The sequence below is a fragment of the Musca domestica genome, unplaced genomic scaffold (genome assembly GCF_030504385.1).
Source record: "Musca domestica strain aabys unplaced genomic scaffold, Musca_domestica.polishedcontigs.V.1.1 8, whole genome shotgun sequence".
NCBI lineage: Eukaryota > Metazoa > Arthropoda > Insecta > Diptera > Muscidae > Musca > Musca domestica.
In genome coordinates, this window is record NW_026712409.1 from 16,201,739 (window position 1) to 16,225,803 (window position 24,065).

At 35.6% G+C, this 24,065-nt stretch overlaps 1 protein-coding gene across 4 annotated transcripts; it reads left to right on the forward strand.

Moving 5' to 3' along the window:
* Positions 1-673: 673 nt before the first annotated feature.
* Positions 674-22,367, forward strand: LOC101891858 (ATP-citrate synthase). 4 transcript variants are annotated; one of them, XM_005177031.4, is made up of 9 exons: positions 674-781; positions 5,085-5,335; positions 13,439-13,624; positions 13,695-14,144; positions 14,205-14,793; positions 18,019-18,208; positions 19,984-21,217; positions 21,283-21,623; positions 21,686-22,367. In XM_005177031.4, exons 2-9 carry the CDS (start codon positions 5,177-5,179, stop codon positions 21,852-21,854), a joined length of 3,318 nt encoding a protein of 1,105 aa, XP_005177088.1. In that variant the 5' UTR covers positions 674-781; positions 5,085-5,176; the 3' UTR covers positions 21,855-22,367. The 4 variants fall into 4 exon arrangements, with proteins under 4 accessions (XP_005177088.1, XP_005177087.1, XP_019895636.1 ...); XM_005177030.4 differs by lacking the exon at positions 674-781 and adding an exon at positions 4,243-4,402; XM_020040077.2 differs by lacking the exon at positions 674-781 and adding an exon at positions 4,243-4,402 and having other exon boundaries at positions 18,067-18,208.
* Positions 22,368-24,065: the final 1,698 nt, after the last annotated feature.

The following is a 24,065-nucleotide window of genomic DNA, read 5'->3' on the forward strand; positions in this document are numbered from 1 at the left end:
CTTGGTGCGTATAATGGTAGAAGAACACAGGTAGTCACATCGACACAGCTGCGAGGACAATGAACTGTCAAACTTATTCTTGAATTGAAAATTTTGAATGAAAAATTATTCTAGTTTGTAAAAATTCATAAAAAAGGCATATCATAACAACCTTCAAAGTTCTGTTCCAGCAAGAATCTACTAGTTTTTGCTCTGTTCTAGAACCTGCAAGAATCTTCTAGTTTAGAATTATTTTCGATATCATAAAGTAAACATCGGTTACAGTAGTAAAAAGTTTCACATTCTTGCAGTTCTGAAATAGAGCAATTTCTACAATTGGTCGGGTCCAGATCTTCAACTAAAGCTCTTCAACAATCACCCTTTATTAGTTATTTTTCAGAATCAACAAATAATTACTATACTTCCGATAACATGAAGAAAAATCGGTTACGGTTTCAGATACTTGATTGTTACTGCAACGCAATACTGAACGCCGATGCTTTACATTTTGTAAACAATTGTCCAGTGCTTATTAAAGCCCGGGGTAATAGAGTTCATTTATCAATACATTTGTGACAGCACTTTTCAAGAGCAAAAACTATGGTGTGTACTCCCCTCTAGTTACAACACAATCGATAACTGGAAAATCGATTTGTGGTAATCCTTTTCTTGCGTCGGAGTATTATTCTATGCCGCCGTTACTAAAAATTACTTGGCTTCGTTTTCAGTGGTCGATTTGCAAAAATAAAAAAATTTAAGTGCGATAAATACACAAAAACGACAGCTCTGCAAATAGAAAAATGTTAGTATACCAAATTTATCTAATTTTTAAATTAAAATAGTGGTTTTTCGGTGACAACAACTAAATATATATTTGAATCATATACAATTCGAAAATAAAGACCATGGTGAAATCGTGTATTGGACCTAAAAATAAATAATTTCCATAAAATTTAATGTACAAGTAATTTTTTGACTATTTGTCTTTAGTAAAGAAAACTATTAAAAAAGTAGTTTTTTCCATAATTTTTCTTGTGTAATTTTATTGATTTTTAGCTATCGGTAATAATTGGATTTCAGTGAATCTTTCTCGAGTGTTTGCTTGTTTGTTTGTGCGTGTTAAGTTCGGCTTATGCAAACGATGACTTTCACTTTTGGCTTGCAAAAGAAATTTTGTAATATATCGAAACTACAAGAAAAAAAGAATGATTTTTACACGTTTTAAGCTGCGTATTGTCATTGTATGTAGCCATGCCATGAGCGTGTAGACTTGTCGGCTTTTTTCATAATTTTTTTGCACCATTTGATCGTTATGGTATGACGTGTGTACTCACACTTTATATTTTCTTTTGCCCTCTCTCAGAGTGTGTGTGACGAAAATTGATTTCTTCCTATTTGTTGTTTTGCGGTATCTGACAGCACCCTACCTTGACTAAGTTTAAAAATCGGTAAAAAATGTTGTATTTTTAAATAAATATATTTTATGAATTAAATTTTACAGATTATCAAACAACAAACGTCCATATGTAAATATTTAAACATCACGTTTGAACCATATTATGACAGGTGACAAAACTCATATAAAACACAATACCTAGCGGGGGCCTCTTAGAAAGACTAAATTATTTTATTTTGTTTACGAATGTTTTGTTTATATTTCATCTGGCGTGCCACACTCGAAGCCATTATTTCCCAGAGATAAGAATAAATAATTACCGAGAGTTTTTTTTGGCAACATTTATTTATTTGCTGGAATAATTTGAAAGAGTGGGTAATTAGTCATAGTTTTTATTTTGTTTTCGTGGGAATTTCGTTAGAGAATTTGGCCAGCACATTAGTCATCCTTGCAATTTCGTGTTTATGTTAAATATTTTCCATGAAAATAGCATTTTTATTTTCATTGTAGGGCATTTTCAATACCAATCAATTCCACCTTCTGATTTTTTTGTTTATATTTCCCATTTACACCGGTTTTCGTTTGATTCCTCACCCCCCATGAATTTGAACGGCACATCAAAACAAACATCATCCGATTGAACCCAGCAACACGATTGGTGGTGTGTTTCTCTAATAATAACTGAGAAAACAAACGGTTCTCTCTCCCCCTCTCAATATCAGATCAGAGATCGTAAACATCGAAATGCAACTCTCTGAGTAGACTTTTTTCAAACGTTTCAATTTGTGTTGCTAAACGCACAATAATTAAAAGAACTGTTATTATTTTTTATATATATAAAAATATAAATAAGTAATTTTTTTGAATTGTGGGCAAAATTTTTTTGAAAAATATTTTTTGCTATTGCTCCCTTCCCCCTTGCTAAGTACATAGGAAGTTTGCGCGAGCAATATAAAGAGCAACGACATCGTACGACATCCCAACTACAATAGTAATAACAACAACTACGGTAGTAAATTATTAAAGGTATGCATGCATGATTACTGTGCGTTGCCTACAAATACACTTACAGGCTATGATAACAATCAACATGTAAACAAAACCGGTGGGGGCAAATACAAATGTTACCACTGAAACACAATTTGGGGAATTGGAAGATTGGGGGAAATGTGTTGTTTAAAATTAAATTTAAAAATTAAATCATTGTGGAACAAAGGTATTTCAAACGCTCTACGCCCTTAAATTACGTATTTTACCACGATTTTTCAATTATTTGACGTATAATCAAAGGAATTGACCATCTAAATAATGTTTTTTTACGAAAACGTGTTCGTTGCAAACAAGGCTTTAGTGTAGAGGCCGACTCAATTGCCAGTGTGAACTCGTCCCAAATAAGAATCTTAATCTTAAAGCCTTTGGCTGCGATGTATCGTCGGATGTTTGCATTATTTTTAGAAGTTGAATGAAATGCCAATGAAATAAGCGCACAAATAATGCACACCTTATCACAAAGTTCACTTACTTGTTACCTCATACGTCTGTACCAATGTACCAAAGCCATCCCAGCATTGTGTAGTTGCTTGTAAGCAATTTACAACTAAATTTAATAAATAAGTGGTTAAAACATCCAATGATATTGGACTTTTGAACTCCAAGTCAATTACAAATCATCGATGGATTTTAAAAGTGAAAGTGATTATAACATCTGAGCTATAATTGAACTATATGGCGAACGCATAACAAGTGAAGAGAGATGAAAACGTTTATAAGTCTGGTCGTAGGATTTAGAAGAAATGGCAAAAGAATTTAATTTTTATAAAATTCTTCCGGCTGGCGATCATCGCTTGGGCAAAAAACCTTTTGTCATAGGATCCATGCTTAATAACTCCTGGGTAGGATTGGAGGCTCTTTCAACATCGTATACTCTGTCCAGATATTTTCTCTAATAAATAAATTAATTTTTTTTATTATTTGTCGATTTTCTGAGACGCAGAGTTTAATTATCACCACACTATCACTTAGCTTCCGGATATTCAGTATTTTGATGATTTTTGCCATATAACATACAATTGGTATTTGTAGTTCATAATGGGTTATTTCCACGAATTTTTTTTAAAAATTGGTATTTGTATTTCGAAATATATTCTAGCTTATGTGACGGAACATGATATATATGGTCCACATTTTGGCGGGTAGTGTATTTAAATTTTGGCCCTGGCGAACTCAATTGGTTTTTACTTGTTCTGTTCTAGAACAGCAAGATTGGACAAAAATTATTACGATAACTGATTTTCCCCATTATGATATCGAAACATTGCAAAAACAGGTAGATTCTTGCATGTTCTGAAAAAAGCAAACATAAAAGTCTATAATATCTTACCTCTGGGAGATGTAAAAGTAGTTGGGTCTTTATTAAACCTATTACACATAAAAGACAACAGATGACTTAACAAATCTTTATAAATGCCACATACATTTTTTCGATCTTTAATATTTTTTTTATTCTTCATAGGAGATACCTATGATTATACTACAAAAATAATATATTTTCGTAAAATGTTCAATATAATTTTATCTTTTAAGCTATCTTTAATAAGATGTTTATCAAATGACTCACAATACAAGTAATTTGCATTGTCCTACTTTTGGGATTAAAAAAAAAACACATCTGGTAACCTTGCACTTGAATGACCGAATAATGACAACAAAAACCTGTCTAAACTCGGAGTACAAATAAAAAGTTGTTGTCAGCGAAAAGAATAACAAATCTCAGCCGCTCTCTCGCAACTACACGACAACGACGACGTTGTCAGTTAATGAAGAAGAACAACAACACCAAACAGAGCAACGTTTAGCTCGCGCCACCACCTACCAGTGCTAGGAATGCCAGTTTTTACTAAACTCAAGCAAACAACACCATTCAGTTTTAATTTAACTCGTCAAAGGTGTGGATCGTGTTGGAGCTTCGTCACCTGTTGAGAGCTCTGTTTGTCAGTCGCCAGCACTTAACAATCAATAAAAGAAACGGTTCGTTGCGCGGTAAGCCGCCTCAATCAAGTGTTTGTGTGTGAACTTTGTTTTAAAAAGAAATGTTAAAAAAGACGAAGAATTGGGGAAATAGAAGAAAATATACGACTTTTTTAAACTTTGCACATACATGACATGGAAGAAATGCTTATTTTCTGTTTACCTAATATGACAGAAGGGGGATTTTTGATCAAAGTTATCCGCGGTTGCTTTGACAAGTTTTTCGTTTTTTTTTTTTTGGTGGGGAATTGTGTGGCGTTAATTTATACAAAATCAAAAAAATGCGCTGAAAGTTGTGTCGTAAGCGCCAAAAAAACGAAATGAACGAAAAAAGAGAAATTTTTACCGTTGCATTTGTGTAACGACAATGAAGATGATGTTGGTGACTGTCATCATCATGTCAGTGGTGTTGTGTTGCTGATAACAATCATTTTCATTGTTGTTGTTGCTGCTGCTGTGTTGCCTGATCTTGCCACTTTGTCGTAACGCATTCATTAACAATTATCAATAATTTTCTATAACGTATTTCTTTCGTTTTTTTTTTTCTTTTAAATAACTATGAATTTTTAATAGTTTCACAGCGCCAAAGGTCATTTGAATAATTTCCAATTGCATAGAGATAGTTTTTGAATTTATAAATAGCAAAATTAATAAATCATAATGACATTTCTCTATTTTCCAGCACGCCAATAACACTTAACGCACTCTCTATTCCCCCAAAGAAACATACAATTCCTTGCATAAGAACTCAACACAAAAAAAGAAAGAAGCAACATGTCAGCAAAGGCTATTTGTGAAGCCACCGGAAAGGATATTTTAAATCGTCACCTAAATGCCAATGGTGCTGGTTTCCAGACATGCCGTTTCGCCACAGTCAACACGAAAACCGATTGGTCCCAATTGGCTGTTGAACAGCCTTGGCTATTGAATACGGTAAGTTAGTGTTCGATGCATAAACAAAAATTATTTAAGACACACAGTAAGGAATTAACAAAAGCCGGATTAAGGCGACTTGGTGTGATGCTCTATACCAAACTACATATTAAGTGCTTAAAATCTACGTTTATATTGGCAATTTGTGCTAAGTAAATCATACCAATGAAGATCATTATTGACTTCGTATAACAGCCTTGGAGCGTTAGGATTAAACTAATATATGGGGTTTATATGTTAATCTGAATTGATTTCCGCATAATTTGACGGAGCCTTTTTATAACCTCCATCTTGAAAAGGAGGGTATATTAACTTTGTCATTTCGTTTGTAACATCCCTAAATATTCGTCGTAGACACCATAAAGTATATGATCAGCATAAAATTCTAAGTCGATTTAACGATGTACGCCTGCCTGTCTATCTGTTGATATCACGATACAGCCTACATTATTTAACGTAGAGCTTCAAAATTTGGCAGAACAATTTGAATTGTGTCTAGGATGATTGGTATTGAAAATTAGATACATTGGTCCAGGTTTTGATATAGCCCCCATATAACGGTACCTCCATATATTCAATATTTTGGTGATTTTTGCCACATTTTTTTTTTTTTTTGAAAAGTTTAACAGAATTACCCAAACGGTCTTTCTGGAATTTGTAGTTTATTGTGGAACACGTTTGAATTCAGATACTTTTATATAAAAATGTTTTCTTTATCCAATGGTGGAGTGTATTAAAAGTTCGGCATTTTCCTTAATAATAAATTGAAAATTGAATGCTTGATATCTCATGCAATGTAGACAAGTCAGCCAAATGGATCAATGAATGAACAATGTAGAATATAGAATTTCATCAAAACAGGTTTTCATTTACAAAACATTTATTAGATCGATCTAGAAAATATGCTGCCCTGTAAAGCAATGAATATTAAAATATAGGTGAATGAAATGTGCATCTAAAGTCATAAAACACACTTAATATAAATCGAATATTACATAAATAAAAATCGCCATAATCAAATATTGAAACCGACCATTCATCCATATAAAAAAATCTGAAATGTATACCTACAAACACAATTCGATGAGTAAAGCTATTGATAATAAATATTTATAATATGCTAAGAGAAGGCGATCGTCCACATAAACGTATTGATGTGTTTACGTTCGAAATGAAAGAAAACCAAAGGCACAAAAACAATACAACACAAATAATAGGGTATAAAAAATATGTTGTTGAGGCATAACTATTGCTGCCTGTCACTATCTTGCATAATAAATCAATATTAAATTCAATAAAAGACAATTTATTTTAGTTAAGAGGGGGGGTATACATTTTTTACTGTTGAAACTAATATTAGCAGTGAAAGCATAGTTTGTTTAGTGTTAGGTATCATGGATTAAGTCGGACATTAATAATGTTCAGCTGTTAGCTAAATGCAATGTAGATTATCATTCAAAACTAAAGGAAGATACAGACAATATAGCATGAAAAAATATGGATTTCGATTTCAATCTAAACGTTAAGCATCGCCTTTTCTCATTTGTAACTGTGCAAATAAAATTAGAAAATTTCAGACGAATTAAACCTCAAAATTAGTTGTAATTTTGCATTTTTGATTCCAGCCGGAAATTTTCAATAGCGGTACACTGTTTGGCATTGCTTCCATAAGACAATACCATCTGTTATTCGGTATATATTTTTTTGAAGGTTTCAATCCCAATTGCAAATCAACTTGGTTGTCTCTTAGGCTGGCTTAACTACTAGGCAGTATTTTTGTTGAAAATTTTACATACCAAGACGAAGTAGTTATCCTTTTATATTTTTCAGCACTAACGGGTTTAACCAGACTTTGCAATAGCCCCCATATATAAAGGCACCTCCTCATGTTTTTAACAAATCAGACTCAAATGTTTTTTTTTTTTCATAATTTTTACAAGTTTCTTGGCTGGGATTTTCAAGTCAATTTTGGTAGTGATATCGAACTTTGAATTTAAAATTTTATAGTCACCCTCCCTTCAAAACCTTTTCAAATAACGCCAAAATGGATTTTGGATTCTCAGAGAATAATGATTTTTTTCAAAAAGGGTTTTATTGCTCTTCTATATAGTCCCCAGGCTCCTTTCCTCTCGTCTATGTAGACTCCTTGCCCTTTTAAACTTGCTTATGTAGACTCTCTGGCCCTCCAGCTCGTCTTTGCAGATTCTCTGGCCTTCCAGCTCGTTTTTGTAGATTTTTTTGGCCCTTCAGCTCGTCTTTGTAACTCTCTGACCCTTCAACTCGTCTCCGTTTCAGCTCGTTTATGTAGACTCCCAGCCACTTTCACCTCGTCTTTCAGCTCTGGCCCTCTAGCTCGTCTATATGGACTCTCTGGCCCTCCAGCTCGTCTACATGGAATATCTGGCCCTTCAGCTCGTCTATGGACTCTGGTCCACCAGCTCGTTTTTGTAGACTTTTTGGTCTTCCCGCTCGTCTATGTAGACTCTCTGGTCCTTCAGCTCGACTGTGTAAACTCTCTGGTCCTCTAGCTTGTCTATGTAGACTCTTTGGGTATCTAGCTTGTCTATGTAGACTCTCTGGTCCTCTAGCTCGACTATGTAGTCTCTAACTCTTCATCTCGACTGTGTAGACTCCCTGTCAGACCTTATAGACGCCTTGCCCCTCCAGCTCGTCAATATTGGCTCTCTAGCCTTGCAGCTTCTCTGTATATACTCTCTGGCACTTTAGCTTGTCAATATTGACCCTCTGCCCTTCTAGCTTGTCTGTATATAGACTCCCTTGCCATCCAGTTGGTCTATATACAGAGTCCATGAAAATCCAGTTCGTCCCAATAGAATCTCTGCTACTTAATATTGACTCTCTGGTCTTGCAGCTTCTCTGTACATACACTCTGGCCTTCTATCTTCTCTGAATATAGACTCCCTAGTCATCCATATCGTATATATACAGTCTCCATGAAAATTCAGCTCTTTCCAATACAATCTCTGGACCTGTATTTTGTCTGGATAAACTCTTTAGCCTGTCACTCGTCCATGTGGACTACCTATAGTAGACCTGCTCTAGACTCTATATACCTGCCGATATGCGTCGTCTTCGTCGATTTCCTGCTCCAACAGCTTATCTTCAAAGTCTTCCTGGCCTCCTCCAACTCGAGATTTTTCTGAAGTCCTCAATATATAAAAGACTAGGTATTATTTTGAATTCGATCTGTTGTATATGAATTCTTAAAAGCTTTTTTTGGCTTGAGGTCAATTGAAGCATCAGTGTTTTATTTTTATAATTTTGATTTTCCAATATTTCGATTGTCTTCGACAGTCATCTTGAGAGAAATGTTTTATTGAGAAAAGCAAGCAGTCTTGTTTCAAGCAACAGTCAGTTTAGCATAGGCGGTGAAACAAGACAGTTGTTTTTCTCAATAAAATATGTCCCTGAGGATGACTGTCGAAAGCCCAAATAAAGTTATTATTTTTCTAAATTTCCATATTTCTTATTATTCGGGGCTAGAAAGTCCCTCTCATAAGTCAATAAATTTTCATCATGTTAAAGGAATATAAAATTCAACCCTGCCAAACTTCGCTTTTTCATTTTCTGCTTCTATGATTCATTTCAATTTTTCGTAACATGATAATATATATGAAAACAATAATTGTTTTTCTACGTTTCAAAGGTTCATAACAAAATATAAATATATAGAGTAGATAAAGATTGTATTTTCCCATCAATTGCTGCTTGAAGTACTACAACCACTACCGGTAATCACAACCCATCATTGTTGTTATGGGGCCATAATAAATTTTAAGCTTTATTACGCCGGAGTAGGTGATAAGTTTTCCACACACGCTGCATTGAAATGATTATGTTTTGGCCAAACAAAAAAATATCAATTTTTTTTTGTATTGTAGAGAAGATATTGGAATTTTTTTGATGTACTGAGAGTTGCATATCTTTTGTGTTCTTGCAAAGAAAGATAACAAATAAGTTTTTGTTTGTTTCAAAAGAAAAAGTTTTGGATTTTCTGTAGAAGATAAATATTTATGTTTTTCTATTGAAATTGTTCGACATTTAATGTGTTAATATATTTATGTGACCGACCTTTAGATTAAATCTTCTAGATCTTGTCTCCAAGCGGACCGAGGGGCAATTTCTCAACAACATTTGAAATTCATTCACACTGCTCGCCTGATCCATTGAAGGTTAAATGTTTATTACTTCGTGATCTTAGGGTGGGGTATACAATTTCTCAGACGACTGTCCAGCTGTCTGGGCTGTCTGTCATGCTGCAGTCGCATGCCTATGTTATGCTATGGTGTGGTTAACTAAATAGCCGGCTTTGCCAATTAAAGTTTGTTTTGAATTTCAGAATGCTTTATCTCTCTCTGGTTCGCCATAATTTATAGTTTAATTGTAATCGAAAGGTATACCACGCCATATTTCAACTCACAGGCAGAAAGGCAAACAGATGTTGTCTATCATAAAAAAAAACAGAGGAGGAACAGCAGAGGTTGATTTTTAACAGCACACGCTTTTGTTTATAGTTAAATGCTTATTTGCTTCATTTTGATTAATTTCAGCGCCAAGCAACAGTTCGATTGTCATGATGAAAGAACGAAGCCACATGAGAATGAGCGAAATTATCTTAATATAGTTCAAGCATTAAATTCGAATTTTTTGCTACACAGCCGGCTTGTTAAACAAACATAATCTGCCTCAGAAAGATATAGAAACAACCATGAAGTCAGTTTTTATTGGCATTTTTTCTCTCTCATCGCAGATCGGAACAGATTTTCTCATGTTATTTAGTATGTGTGTGTGTGTGTGTACTTAATTAATTGTCATTTAAAAAATGATACTATTATCAGAAAAAATTCGACAAACACACAACATCCATCTCAATATGTGAAAATGATAAGAATTGCTCTCTTCCGAGCTGCACATGTTCTTATTCTTTATGCCATTTGTTACTTACCCCCCATAGAAGTTTTGGAGGTGTGACCGAATTAGTTTTATTATGTTGACACTGGAATTGAAAAGATAAGAATAGATTTTTTTTCTTTCAAAAAAGGTATCACGCCATACTATTGTCGATATAAGTTGTCATACAATTATAGTTACGATCAATGATATATTAATAAGGTCGCAAAGGAAACGAATTCGGGGCATTCAAGCATGGTTTATTAATTTTAAATTATAAAAAACGACGACAGGATTACAGTGATGTTCTGACATTCCTTTATAATATATCAGTAAATAAGATATGCCAAGATGCCAACTGCGTCACCTTGGATTATTTAAGACCATGGATAGGGGTTTTGCCAAAGCAACTTATACCATAAACAATTATAAAATCATTGACCCAAGCTTCTCTGTATATCAACCCTTTCTATATACAGCCTTCAGCTGGTCCATATTTACTCTCCCTGGATATCCAGCCCGACTCTGAAGAGTCCCTGGCAATCCAGCTTAGTCCTCCAACTTTTCTATATTTATACACTCTAGGTCACTTGTGTTGTACGTGCATTTCGGCTTCATAAATTCCCAAACCCCTTCATTACGTCTCCAGCTTGTCTATATGAAGCTTTCATGTATCTCCAACTTATCTATAACTCCAGCTTGTCTCCTTACAATTCCTGAGCCTGCATTTAGCCTTCATAAATTGATCCTCAAGCTATATTATGTAGACTCTCAAGCTCCTCTATATATCGACCCTTGTCATGTACATGCTCCAGCTTGCCCGCGTATTTCATCTCTGGCTTTTTAGCACGGCTATGTAAACTCCTTGGACCTCCAACTTGTCTAAATTTAAACGCCCTAGCCGAAAAGCTGGTCTATATACCTATTCACAGGGACTCCAACGCCTCTGCATAGAATCCCTAGCTCTGCGTGTCGTCTTTAGAGAATCCCTAGCACTCCAGTTCGTCGATGTAGATTCCCAGCCGTCCAGCTGGTCTATATGCACACACCCTGGCCCTGCATGTCGTCTTTATAAAACGCCTGCCCTTCATGTTTGCCGTCTTAATACAAACTCTAGCTCTCCAGTTCGTCTATGTAGAATCCCTGGGCCTCCAGCTCGTCTATATAGACCTATGTAGATTGCCACCATAGACTCACTGATCCTACATTATATTGTCGGTAGCTTCTAAATTGCTCCAAACAATACCCAATTGAAGCCCACTCAATTTGAAAAGGTGCCTTCAGAATACCAATTAATGAGGGGATTTGACTAAGATCTTCTTTCAACACCTAAGATATGCTATATGCGGCTTATGACAAAATAAAATGACGAAAATCAGGAGTGGACCATTTTATTTAATGATCTTATATTGGACGTCTTCGGGACTAGAAACTCATCTACAAATAGTTCTGCTGTAAAAATTGGTCTTAAATCTTCTACATTCTTTACATTGGGGGGTTGGATTACCGTTATGTGGCGGCTATAGCAATTAGAGGTGGACACTAGAAAAATAATGGTCTAATATTGTACATTTTTTTTTCCAGTGGGGGCTCACATTCTGTGTGAATCAGAAACCCAAACCACAATTAGGGGAGGTCTATAATGAAATCCTCGAAAATTCCAAGATACCTTAGCCGATAGAGATTATTCCAAATTTTATAATCAATATGGATTTTACCAGAGAGGAGGAAATCGTTAAAGAATTTGATTTAGCTCAAGAACAAACACCTCTTGACGTCTTTGATTAATATTTAGAGAATGTTAACATTTATATGGACATTTTTTCCAGTGCGGGCTCACATTCTGTGGGAATCTGACCCAAACCACAATTAATTTGGTTAAAGATATGTCTGAAGCCTTTATCGTTTTTTTAGTCAGGAAACATGGTTATAGGGGAGAGAGATCTATAATAGAACTATATCGAAAATTTTTTAGAGAAAACTAAAACCCGAAATTTAAATTTTTACCTGACTTGGATATTGTGGCCTAAAAGCTAAAATCCTCGAAAATTCAAAGATACTTAGCCGAAACAAATCATGCCAAATTTTATAATCAATATATATTTCATCAGAGAGGAGGACATCGTTGAAGAAAACAACCGCTTGGGAAGCGTAGAAAGAATTTTCGGATTCCTCAACAGTTTCAAAATGTATGGATGGTATTATTTGTAAGCGGACTATAATTATTCTCGGTTAATAGACTGAATTTGAATCGCCTATCAAGTCATTTTATGAGTCGTCTAGTTTAATAATTGGACATTTATATGCTCTCTACTCGAATTGGAGTCCAATTCCTCATCCATTTTTTTGGGAGCCTAACTAAAATGGCCCCAATATACAATTTTACGGCGTAATAAGCCTATTCAATTGAGATTTCTATCAATTTCGAATATATTCATATTTAAACAAGTATTTCGGGTTAAAATCTAAAGATTTATTTTAAGATATTGCTTTAAATATGAATCACATCGGGGATCAATGACATGTTTATAATACATTTATTATAAAAAATACATACGTACTTGTCTTAGATTCTTTCTCTATCTCGCTTTCTTTTGCTACGTGCATACTTAAATATCAAAATTCTTTTTTTTTAAAGAATGTGTACCTAGTATATATTAAGACAAGGCTGAATTAAATAAAATGAATTAAATTAACATTAAAAATAATGCTAAGGCCAAACAAAATTCAAATCAAGAATTTGTTGCCTTTTTTTTCGAAATAAAAAAACTGAAAAGCATTGAATGGTGGATAGTGGTTTGTGACGCCAGTAGTAGTTGGATTAAAAGTTCCTTCCGGAAAATAAAAATATGTAATCTTTAATAAGACAATGGCGAGATTTTGATTTTATTAATTATTCCATTTAATAAGCTAGTGTTGGAGCTGCTTTCCTCTTGACGGCGTCAACTTATATAAATATTTGTATGGAAATTGAATAACAACAAAACTATTGACATAAATCAGGTGATGTGTGCATTTGCCTGCCTGCAACAGGCGTGTGTGTGTGCGTGAGCGCATATGAAAATGTTGTGTGTGTTACTCTATTCTCTTGGATTAATGTCGTTATTATCGTCGTTGCCATGATATGACGTCATTTGAAATCAGTTATAAATAATTGTTCTAAATTTCCTTTTCACTTTTGTTTAATTCTAGCCCCTGGTTGTAAAACCCGATCAACTTATCAAAAGACGTGGTAAATTGGGATTAATTGGTGTCAAGAAAAGTTTTGACGAAGTCAAGCAATGGATTGACGAACGTATGAACAAAGATCAACAGATTGGCAATGCTGTTGGCAAATTGAGGAACTTTATCATAGAACCATTTGTACCACACACAGATGTAAGTATCAAGGCTCAAATATATTTAATAGTTCTTAATTCTTTACCCTCTCTCTCCTCATGCTCAACAGGCCGAAGAAATGTATGTCTGCATCTACTCCCATCGTTCGGCTGACACCATACTATTCTATCACCAAGGTGGTGTTGATATTGGTGACGTTGATGCCAAGGCCTTGAAATTGGAAGTGCCCGTCAACACTGACCTCTCGTTGGCCGATATCAATGAGAAACTCTTGACCCATGTGCCTGCTGCTAAAAAAGAACGTGTTGCCAATTTCGTAAATGCCCTCTACAAGACCTATGTGGAATTGTATTTTACATATTTGGAAATTAATCCCCTGGTAGTTACCGATACCGATTTGTATATATTGGATTTGGCGGCTAAGCTGGACTCAACCGCTGATTTCATTTGCCGTCCTAAATGGGGTGATATTGAGTATCCCCCACCATTTGGTCGTGATGCTTATCCCGAGGAAGCCTACATTGCTGATTTGGATGCCAAGAGTGGGGCTTCGCTGAAGGTAACAAATCTCCACACTATGAGATATTTTTGTATTAAATATGCTTTTCGCCCTTTGCAGCTAACAATTTTGAACAGAAATGGCCGTATTTGGACCATGGTTGCTGGTGGCGGTGCCAGTGTCATCTATTCGGATACAATTTGTGATTTAGGTGGTGCCGCTGAATTGGCCAATTATGGCGAATACAGTGGCGCTCCCTCGGAACAACAAACCTATGAATATGCCAAGACCATTTTGAATTTAATGACCTCATCTCCCAAACATCCTGAGGGCAAGGTTTTGATCACTGGTGGTGGCATTGCCAATTTTACAAATGTTGCAGCCACTTTCCGTGGTATTATTACCGCCCTACGGGAATTCCAACCCAAGTTGGTGGAGCATAATGTTTCCATTTTTGTGCGTCGTGCTGGTCCCAATTATCAGGAGGGCCTACGCAAGATGCGCGAATTTGGCAGCACCTTGGGTATTCCTTTGCATGTTTTTGGTCCCGAAACCCACATGACAGCAATTTGTGGTATGGCATTGGGTAAACGTGCCATACCCACAGCAGCCAATGCTGAATTTGCAACGGCAAACTTTTTATTGCCCGGTGGACAGAATGCCCAACCAGAATTGAGAACCCTTACCGGTGACTGTGTCAATGGTGGTGGTAAGTTCTTGCAAAGATTTCAAAGCCAACTTTTTTATTTATGCTTTGTTTTGATTTACCTTGGAACGATATTTAGGAGGATAAAGAAAAGATTTCATGTGCATTACGAAAAACAAATTAAACTCTATTAACTTTGCATGGGAGAGATCATTTTCATTGTACATACTACAAAGGCTTGCTGAAAATGCAGGGAAGCATGTGGTCTATGGACATTGTTGGATGAGGTCTAACTCTTCGAGCCCAGAAATGATAACATTAATAATAATGGGTTTTCTTCCGGGAACGCAAAAAAAAATATGTTATCCTCCGAAAAAGATCGTGTTTGTAAACATAAAAAGCTTTTGAAATTCGTATTGACTGACCCTTCAACCCTGACCCTTTTCAACTTGCAATTTTAGTCGTCATATGGGCTTACTGGCTGACTTCATACAGACCATGGCAGTGACGTTTGATTTGAAAAAAAAAAACGTTGATTCATATTCTTATAGTTTTAAATTAGTTTGTGTTCACCCATGGCATAATTACAGAAAGCTACCTCCCAAATACAATTTTTTATACCATCCACCTTGAAAAGGAGGGTATATTTACTTTGTCTTTCCGTTTGTAACATATATACGTCGTAGACCCCATAAAGTATATATCCTTCATGATCAGCATAAAATTCTAAGATGTCTGTCTGTCTGTTGAAATCACGATAAGATCCCACATTATTTGACAGAACAATTTGTATTGCGTCTAGGATGATTGTTATTGAAAATGAGATGTATCGGTCCACGTTTTGGTATAGCCGCCATATAACGGGACCTCCCAAAATTCGGTATTTAGATGATTTTTGCCACATTTTTGCACAGATTTGTCTAAAAATTGGTATTTGTAGGTCATAATGGGACCTAGCTTCAGTGGCAAAACATTATATGTATGGGTCCACGTTTTTGTATAGCCCCCATATAACGGTACCTCCCGATATTCGGTATTTTGATGATGTTTGCCACATTTTTGCACGGATTTGTCTAAAAATTGATATTTGAAATTGATACGGGTTCTAGCTCCGGTGGCAGAACGTTTAATATAAAGGTCCACGTTTTCCTATAGCGCACATATAATGATACCAATCGATATTTTTATAATTCTAGTCACATTTACCCACGAAACGGTTTCAAATTTGGTATTTATCGAGATTTGGTAGATCACAATCCTTGAAGTATAAAATTGCCTATTTGTATGGCCCCCATATAACGGGCCCACCCACTTTATGGTTTTTTAGACCCTCAGCTATATGGCCTCATCGAAATAATGGTTTTTGACCCTAGGTCTCTTTGGACCAAATCCGTTTCAGGACATTTGGAGTCGATCAAGCGATGTCCGCCCTTCTGTCTGGGTTGTGCGCCCGATAACTCTCGAAGGTAGTATCCGATTTGATCCAAACTTGGTACATCGTAATATTATTGTTAAACTTAGATCGAGTTCGGAGATGGGCAATATTGGTCCACACTTTCTACGCCTCCCCCACAAAATGTCAACATTTTCAAAGACAATAATTTTCTGCACAGAAAGAGAAGGGATAATCCGATTTTATTCCAACTTTGCAAATCTTAATATTTGCATCAGTGTAAGGTCAGGAGCGAAAATTGACAATATCGGTCCACTCCATCAAGTACCTCCCCCACAAAGGGTCAAAATGTAAATAATTATAACTCTTATAAAATGTGATGTAAATATCAGGTTGTCGTCAAATTTCACACATCTCAATACTTTTATTAACCCAAGGTCTGGTGTAAAGATGGAATATATCGGTCCACACTCTCTAGTACCTGTCACGGAAAGGGTAAAAATTTTGAATATTCATGAAGCTCATATTAACACGAAATTAACTCCCGATTCCATTCAGGCTTGACACATCTCAATATTTTATTAAGCACCAGATCTGTTATAAAGATGGTACAGATCGGACCATTCCTTATTGTACCTCCCCCACAAAGGGTCAAAGTTTTGAATAACCAAAACGATCATAAAATCCCAAATAAGCATTCAGTTCTCTTCAAACTACACACAACGCAAAATTTTTATTAACCCAAGATCTGGTGTGAAAATGGGATATATCGTTTCACTCCTTCTGGTACCTCCCCTACAAAGGGTCAAAATTTTGAGTAACCATGAAGCTCAAAAAATGCATAATTATCCATTCAGACTTGGTACATCTCAATATTTCCATTAACACGAGATCTGTTATAAAGACGGTAGAGATCGGACCATTTCTTCTGGTACCTGCCCCACATGGGGAAAAACAAATTTTATTAAATAACATGGCATGAAATCTTTTCATTCAAATATCATTCCCTTTTTTCCATATTTAAAAACAAAATCTACTCTAATATGAAATCATACAGAAAGAATATATTGTAACATTTCTTTACATCTTTTTCGTCTATTTCTCACATGTTTTATTTTATTTTGAACGAAAAAAAAATTATATATGTATCCTCCTCTTGTTTTATGTCATTGATTTACTCTTTATTTCTCTCTACGTAATTTGGCAAATGTTATTCTTGTGGATAATGTTTCTTTTCTAATGATCATATCAACATTATATTAATTTCCAAATCACCAATCATTTCCTTTTTGCCCATTATATCCTATCAATACCCTCACTTTTATATTCATACTAACCATCCACAATCACATCCTTTCCCCCTCTACCTTCACATTTTTTGTATTAACCTTTTTTTGTTGTTGTGTTATTGTTTTTTTTATTATGTTTTGTATTATGTCCTATTCCTGTTTTGAATTGTTTCTTATGGTACCACCTTTTTTCCCCATCTTTGTGTATGTTTTGCTCCTACTCTTCCCCCCAACACCACGAACCAATTGTTTGATGAATTGTGTTTTTGAACTGTTATCATCATCATCATCTCCTACGTCGTCGTCGTCGTCTTGGTTATCGTCGTCCTCCTCCGTATCGTGCGTATGTGTAACCGTATCCAAAATCCTGATATTGCCATGTCTCGTGTATGATCGTGATCGTCCTGTTGTATGCCTGCCCTACACAACAAAACCAAACTCTATTCTATTAAATCCCTGAAAATCAAATTGCAACCAAACCAATATCATTCATATTTTTGTGTGTGTGCGTGCGTGTGGTAATGTCAAACCAAAATCATTTCAATCACAAAACAAACACAACCACCCACCACCCCTCAAATTGAATTTCAAACAAAAAAAAAAAAGGTTTAGGTTCACCCCAACAAACGATTAAACTCCCACCTATCTCGGCAGATGATGTTAAAATCAACAATGACGTTGCGGATGGTGGCGCTAATTTTACGCGTAAATTCTTCACAAACAAGACCAAAGCCATCGTGTGGGGCATGCAGCAGCGTGCCGTGCAATCTATGTTGGATTTCGATTTCATTTGCAGGTAAGAATACTTTCTCGTTAAGATTTCTGAAAAAAAGTTTTTGTAGTGGATTTTTTCAGATTTTCTTAAAAACAAATTTGATTTGTATTTTTTTTTTTCTGCTAGACTTTTGAATATTAGCTTATTGCAGAGGGAAGAGCTTCATAATCGGAGATTAAAAAAATATTTTCTACATGACTGTCTTGGATTTTGACAAATTTTTTCTAGCGGGCCATCAGCTTCTTAAAGTTATAAAAATTTATGGGGGTAGTATATAGTGGACCACAATTGTTCCCAGTTAATAAAATTGCTTTGTATGGCTTATAAAGTCTTTTTATGGTTGGTCTAATTAAAATGGGGCAGAGATTTCCGAAGTCGTAGTTAAAAAGATTTTCTTCAAGACTTTCTTGAATTTTTGAAAATATTTTCCGGAGGGCCACCTACTCTACAAGCATGGGTTTTTGGAGAATTTTTTCTTGATATATATATTTTATACTCTACACCAGAGGGTGGTAAGGGTATCGTGTCTTTGTGCATTTGTTTGTTTCCATGGAGAAGGAAGCGAGAAAGACCCATAGGTACTTTTGAGGATCTTCATAGAATCACATTCTGAGTCCGTCCTCCCGTCTGTCCATGTATTCTTGTGAACAATATGCAGGTCGCCTTTATTTTCCGATTGAGATGAAATATTGCAAACAATATTTGTTTGAGTCGATTTATGCATGACAGTCCGTCCGTCCATCTGTCCATGTATTCTTGTGAGCAATATGCAGGTCGCATTTATTAAACGATTGAGATGAAATTTTGCAAACAATATTTGTTTAGCCCAAGGACGAACCTTATTGAAATTGGTGATAATCAGATCAAATTTAGATATAGCTCCCATATATCTTCAACCGATTTCGCATTAATTGTGCACCAAATGGCTAATATAAGTCCAAAATGACCTGAATTTTGGCACATCCAACCGAATTCAGTCTAGAAGCAAGTACATCAAATTTGGAGAAAATCGGTTCAGATATAGCTATTGCTCCCATATATGTGTTACATCCGATTTGGTGCTTAAGTCCCTCACATTCGTAATATGCATTCAAAAACAATGAAATTTGGTACCAGATATCTTATAGAAGTCGGAAATGCCTCTGCCAAATTTTACTAAGATCGGTTCAGATTTGGATATAGCTCCCATATATATCTTCAACCGATTTCGGATTAATTGTGCTCTAAATGGCTAATATCAGTACAAATGACCAGAATTTTGGCACATCCGACCAAATTCAATCTAGAAGCAAATACGGCAAATTTGGTGAAAATCGGTTCAGATGTAGCTATAGATCGATTCAGAATTGGATATGCCTCCCATATATTAGTACCGTCTGAAACCAAATTGTGACTGCTCTAAAGCCAAAGATTGATAGGTGGCATGATCTGCTTCCGATAAATTCTTTTGTTACGGGAGCTCTACTAAGTATGCATAGTAGTGTAGGGCAACATAGAGTCGGCCCAGCCCAACTTTTGTCTTTTACTTACTGGTTTTTATTTTTTCCTAGAAGACAATCGTCAATTCTTAAGAATTTTTCTAGTTTTGGACTTTTAAGATTTTTTGGAAGTCTGCGTGTTTTATAATCTTTTTAGATTGTTTTTTTAGCTTGATTTTCTGAAAGATGAGCATCATGCCTTTTTCCTAGAGAACCCCCTTATATTTTTTAAGAACATTTCCTTGAGATTTTTTTCTTCCGAAAATTGTTAAAATCTTTTGTGAATCACTCGAAAACATTTTTCCCTTTTCCTCATAGACGCGATGAACCCTCCGTCGTTGCCATGGTATACCCCTTCACCGGTGATCATAAGCAGAAATTCTACTGGGGTCACACCGAAATCCTGATTCCTGTCTACAAGAAAATGTCCGATGCCATTAACAAACACAAAGACGTTGATGTTATGGTGAATTTTGCATCCTTGCGTTCGGCCTACGAATCGACCTTGGAAGTTTTGGAATATCCACAAATTCGCACCGTGGCCATCATTGCTGAAGGTATACCCGAAAATATGACACGCAAAATGATATTGGCTGCCAACAAGAAGGGTGTGGCCATTATTGGTCCCGCCACCGTGGGTGGTGTTAAACCGGGATGCTTTAAGATTGGCAACACTGGTGGTATGTTGGATAATATTCTGCACTCGAAACTCTATCGTCCCGGTAGTGTGGCCTATGTCTCGCGATCGGGTGGCATGTCCAATGAATTGAACAACATTATTTCGAAGGCCACAGATGGTGTTTTGGAGGGCATTGCCATTGGTGGTGATCGCTATCCCGGCACCACATTCATGGATCACATTATGCGTTATCAAAACGATGCTGATGCCAAGCTGATTGTTCTGCTGGGTGAGGTTGGTGGCACCGAGGAGTATGAGGTGTGTGCTGCCTTGAAGGATGGACGCATTACCAAACCTTTGGTGGCCTGGTGTATTGGTACCTGTGCCTCAATGTTCACCTCCGAGGTACAATTTGGACATGCCGGGTCATGTGCCAATTCGGATCGTGAAACCGCCACAGCCAAGAACAAAGCCTTGAGAGAGGCCGGTGCCTATGTACCCGACTCGTTTGATTCGTTGGGAGATTTAGTGCAACAAGTCTATGCCGAATTGGTGAAGTCAGGTCGTATTGTTCCACGTGAAGAGGTGCCACCACCCACCGTACCCATGGATTATGCCTGGGCACGTGAATTGGGTTTGATTCGTAAGCCAGCCAGTTTTATGACCTCCATTTGTGATGAACGTGGTCAGGAGTTGATCTATGCCGGCATGCCAATTAGTGAAGTTTTGAACAAGGATGTTGGTATTGGTGGTGTTATCTCGCTGTTGTGGTTCCAACGATGCTTGCCTCCCTATGTCTGTAAATTCTTTGAAATGTGTCTAATGGTCACGGCCGATCATGGTCCAGCTGTGTCGGGTGCCCACAACACCATTGTGTGTGCCCGTGCTGGCAAGGATTTGGTGTCCTCCGTTGTCAGTGGTCTTTTGACAATTGTAAGTTCACCTCGAATTGTTTTCAATATTTTGGATTAATTCAAAATTTGATTTATTTATTTTAGGGTGATCGTTTTGGTGGTGCTTTGGATGGTGCTGCCCGCCAATTCTCCGAGGCCTATGACTCCAGCCTGCATCCCATGGAATTCGTCAACCAAATGCGCAAGAAGGGCCAACTGATCATGGGTATTGGTCATCGTGTAAAATCCATCAACAATCCCGATGTTCGTGTAAAAATCATCAAAGAATTTGTGTTGGACAATTTCCCTGCCTGCCCATTATTGAAATATGCTTTGGAGGTTGAGAAAATCACCACCAGCAAAAAACCCAATTTGATTCTCAATGTCGATGGTGTTATAGCCACCTGTTTTGTAGATATGTTGCGCAACTGTGGATCATTTACCAGGTAAGAGGGTAGAATGTCATATCGAAAAGCATAAAGTAATTTGTTCCGTTCTATACTTTCAGTGAGGAAGCCCAAGAGTACATTAATATTGGTGCCATCAATTCCTTGTTTGTGCTTGGCCGCAGCATAGGTTTCATTGGCCATTACATGGATCAGAAGCGTTTGAAACAGGGTCTTTACCGCCATCCTTGGGATGATATCTCCTATGTGATGCCAGAACAGTTTAATTAAATCTGTTCTCTTTTTTTACCTTTTTGTGTATGAAATGTTTCTCCTCTCAAGCATCACAAAATTCTGCAAATATTTCCTTTTTCTGCTTCTTCATTCACAAGGAAATGCGTAAAATCCATTAAACAACCACCACCATGTCGTCGTCGTCACACACTTTTTTCCCATTCCCCTTTATTTTTGTAAAATTTCATTTCCTTTTATGCCCTAAATTTTTTATACATTATTTTTTACATATTTTAGCAGCATGGCATTTATATGAAACAATTGTTCACTCATATGATAATGATAATTGTCGTTTTTTTTTTTGCTTTTTTCCAACAAAAGATCTACCAACAATTTTTTCTCAAATAGTTTTACAATTTTTTTCTTTTAATTGATACTTAATTTGTGTTTGCTATTCAATTAAAATTCGTAAATTTACTATCAAATGTACACAATTTAATGTGTATTATATATGCATGTATTGATATTAAAGAGAATTTATTAATAATACATATACATATTTTATTGCAACTACACTTAGGTTTTTTTTTGTGAAAAAGTGCACTCGAAATTTAAAACAAATATTTGAAAAAAAATATGTACTTGTTGTTGACTTGCAATGGAAAATATTAAATATAAATGCACAATTGTTCAATAGTTTGAAAACATAAAGCGCGGTATATAAACAAATTAGGACTCTTATTTAATAATAATAATTACAAATACCATATGTCTGGATAATAATTTTAAGAACTTATAAGAAAAACTATAACGGAAAGAGTATAAAATAATTATTATAAATAAAAAAAGAATAACATATTTATAAAAATGCGTTGTTAATTGCAACAATATCAATGATGTAAAGTATGTAGTGGTATGTATGTGAATGGTTTATTATAAAAATACAATATTTTCCAGGGAATTTTAAAGAATGTTTTCTAGGTATGTTGCTAACATTTTTTTTTTGAAGAATTGATTGTTAAAAATTTGTCGCAATTGAAACAAATAAAGTTCTGCCGAGAATATTTCATGGTAAACTTTTAAAAACTTCGCTAAATTTAAATAAGTGATGAATTTTAAAAGGACTAGGCCAAAGACCTAGACTAGACAATACGATGCCAATCAGAGGTTGATATAATATGCATTTTCAACAATTTTTACTAATTTTAATAATTTTTCATTCAACCTTTTCAATTTCAAAATTGGTTTGACAGTTCATTGTCCCAGCAGCTGTGTCGATGCGTCTATATATATTCTTCTAACATGAAAGAAGTTAACATTGGTAGCTTTGCTGTGTCATAACAACAGAGGCATTTTCACAGGGTTGCCATATTTTGAATCTATCTTATCTCTTGAGAAATGCCACTTTTGTGATTTCTGTTTTAAAATAGATGCGGGAAAATTAAAAAAGAATACTTTTAATGTTGAAAATGGACGAATTAACGTTTTTGGATCAGTATTACCATAATATATATATTTTCTCCTACAAAGCAGCCGTTTTATTCTCCCTCTATGTTGCTAAAATTTGATTACAACTGTGTAAACATTGTCTTATATGTGATATAATAAATAGGGTTGCCAAGTTATACTATACTCAACTCAATGCGTAATTTGGAAAATAGAGAAATCATGATAGAAGAATAAAGGTAGATGCACAAATTCAATACGTAATGTGAAAAATGGTAAAATACTGCAAATCGGCTGTTAACCTTAAATTTTTGCAAAAGGTAGCGATGCGAGCGTTGACTTTTACTAAAGGCGCAACTACATAAAGATGTTTTGTTTCCGTTTTATTCGTTACTCCTGCCTTGTTAGAGGTAAAATAATTATTTGGCGCCACACAGAACGATTTTTTTGTCTTAAGTCATCGTAAGTTAAGGCGGAGTATAAATGATGAACCAAAATCGAACTAAGTCACCCTAAAATATTTTACGAAAAAACCAGTCGATAGCTTAAGCCAGTCAAAATAGCCTTTTATTTCAACCACTTGCACCACTACTTCTTAGTCCCTGTAATAAATTGTTGTGTAAGAAAAATTGAAAATATTTTAGAGGAGAACACTTAAAACGCTTTTTGATTGGCTTAATTCAGCGGCTGGCATCTTCTACGCTCCTTTATTCTTATGATGAATTAAGCCAGTCAAAAAAGCGTTTTATGTATTCTCACCTTATTGTTTTGTATAATGGAGAACAAAGTTGCATAAGCGGATATAACTCCTTTTTGGGATTG

Coding starts and splice junctions, on each gene's coding strand:
- LOC101891858 (XM_005177031.4), top strand. CDS start 5,177: ATGTCAGCAAAGGCTATTTGTGAAGCCACCGGAAAGGATATTTTAAAT. Junction 21,218..21,282: donor TCAGTGGTCTTTTGACAATT/GTAAGTTCACCT, acceptor TATTTATTTTAG/GGTGATCGTTTTGGTGGTGC. Junction 21,624..21,685: donor AACTGTGGATCATTTACCAG/GTAAGAGGGTAG, acceptor CTATACTTTCAG/TGAGGAAGCCCAAGAGTACA.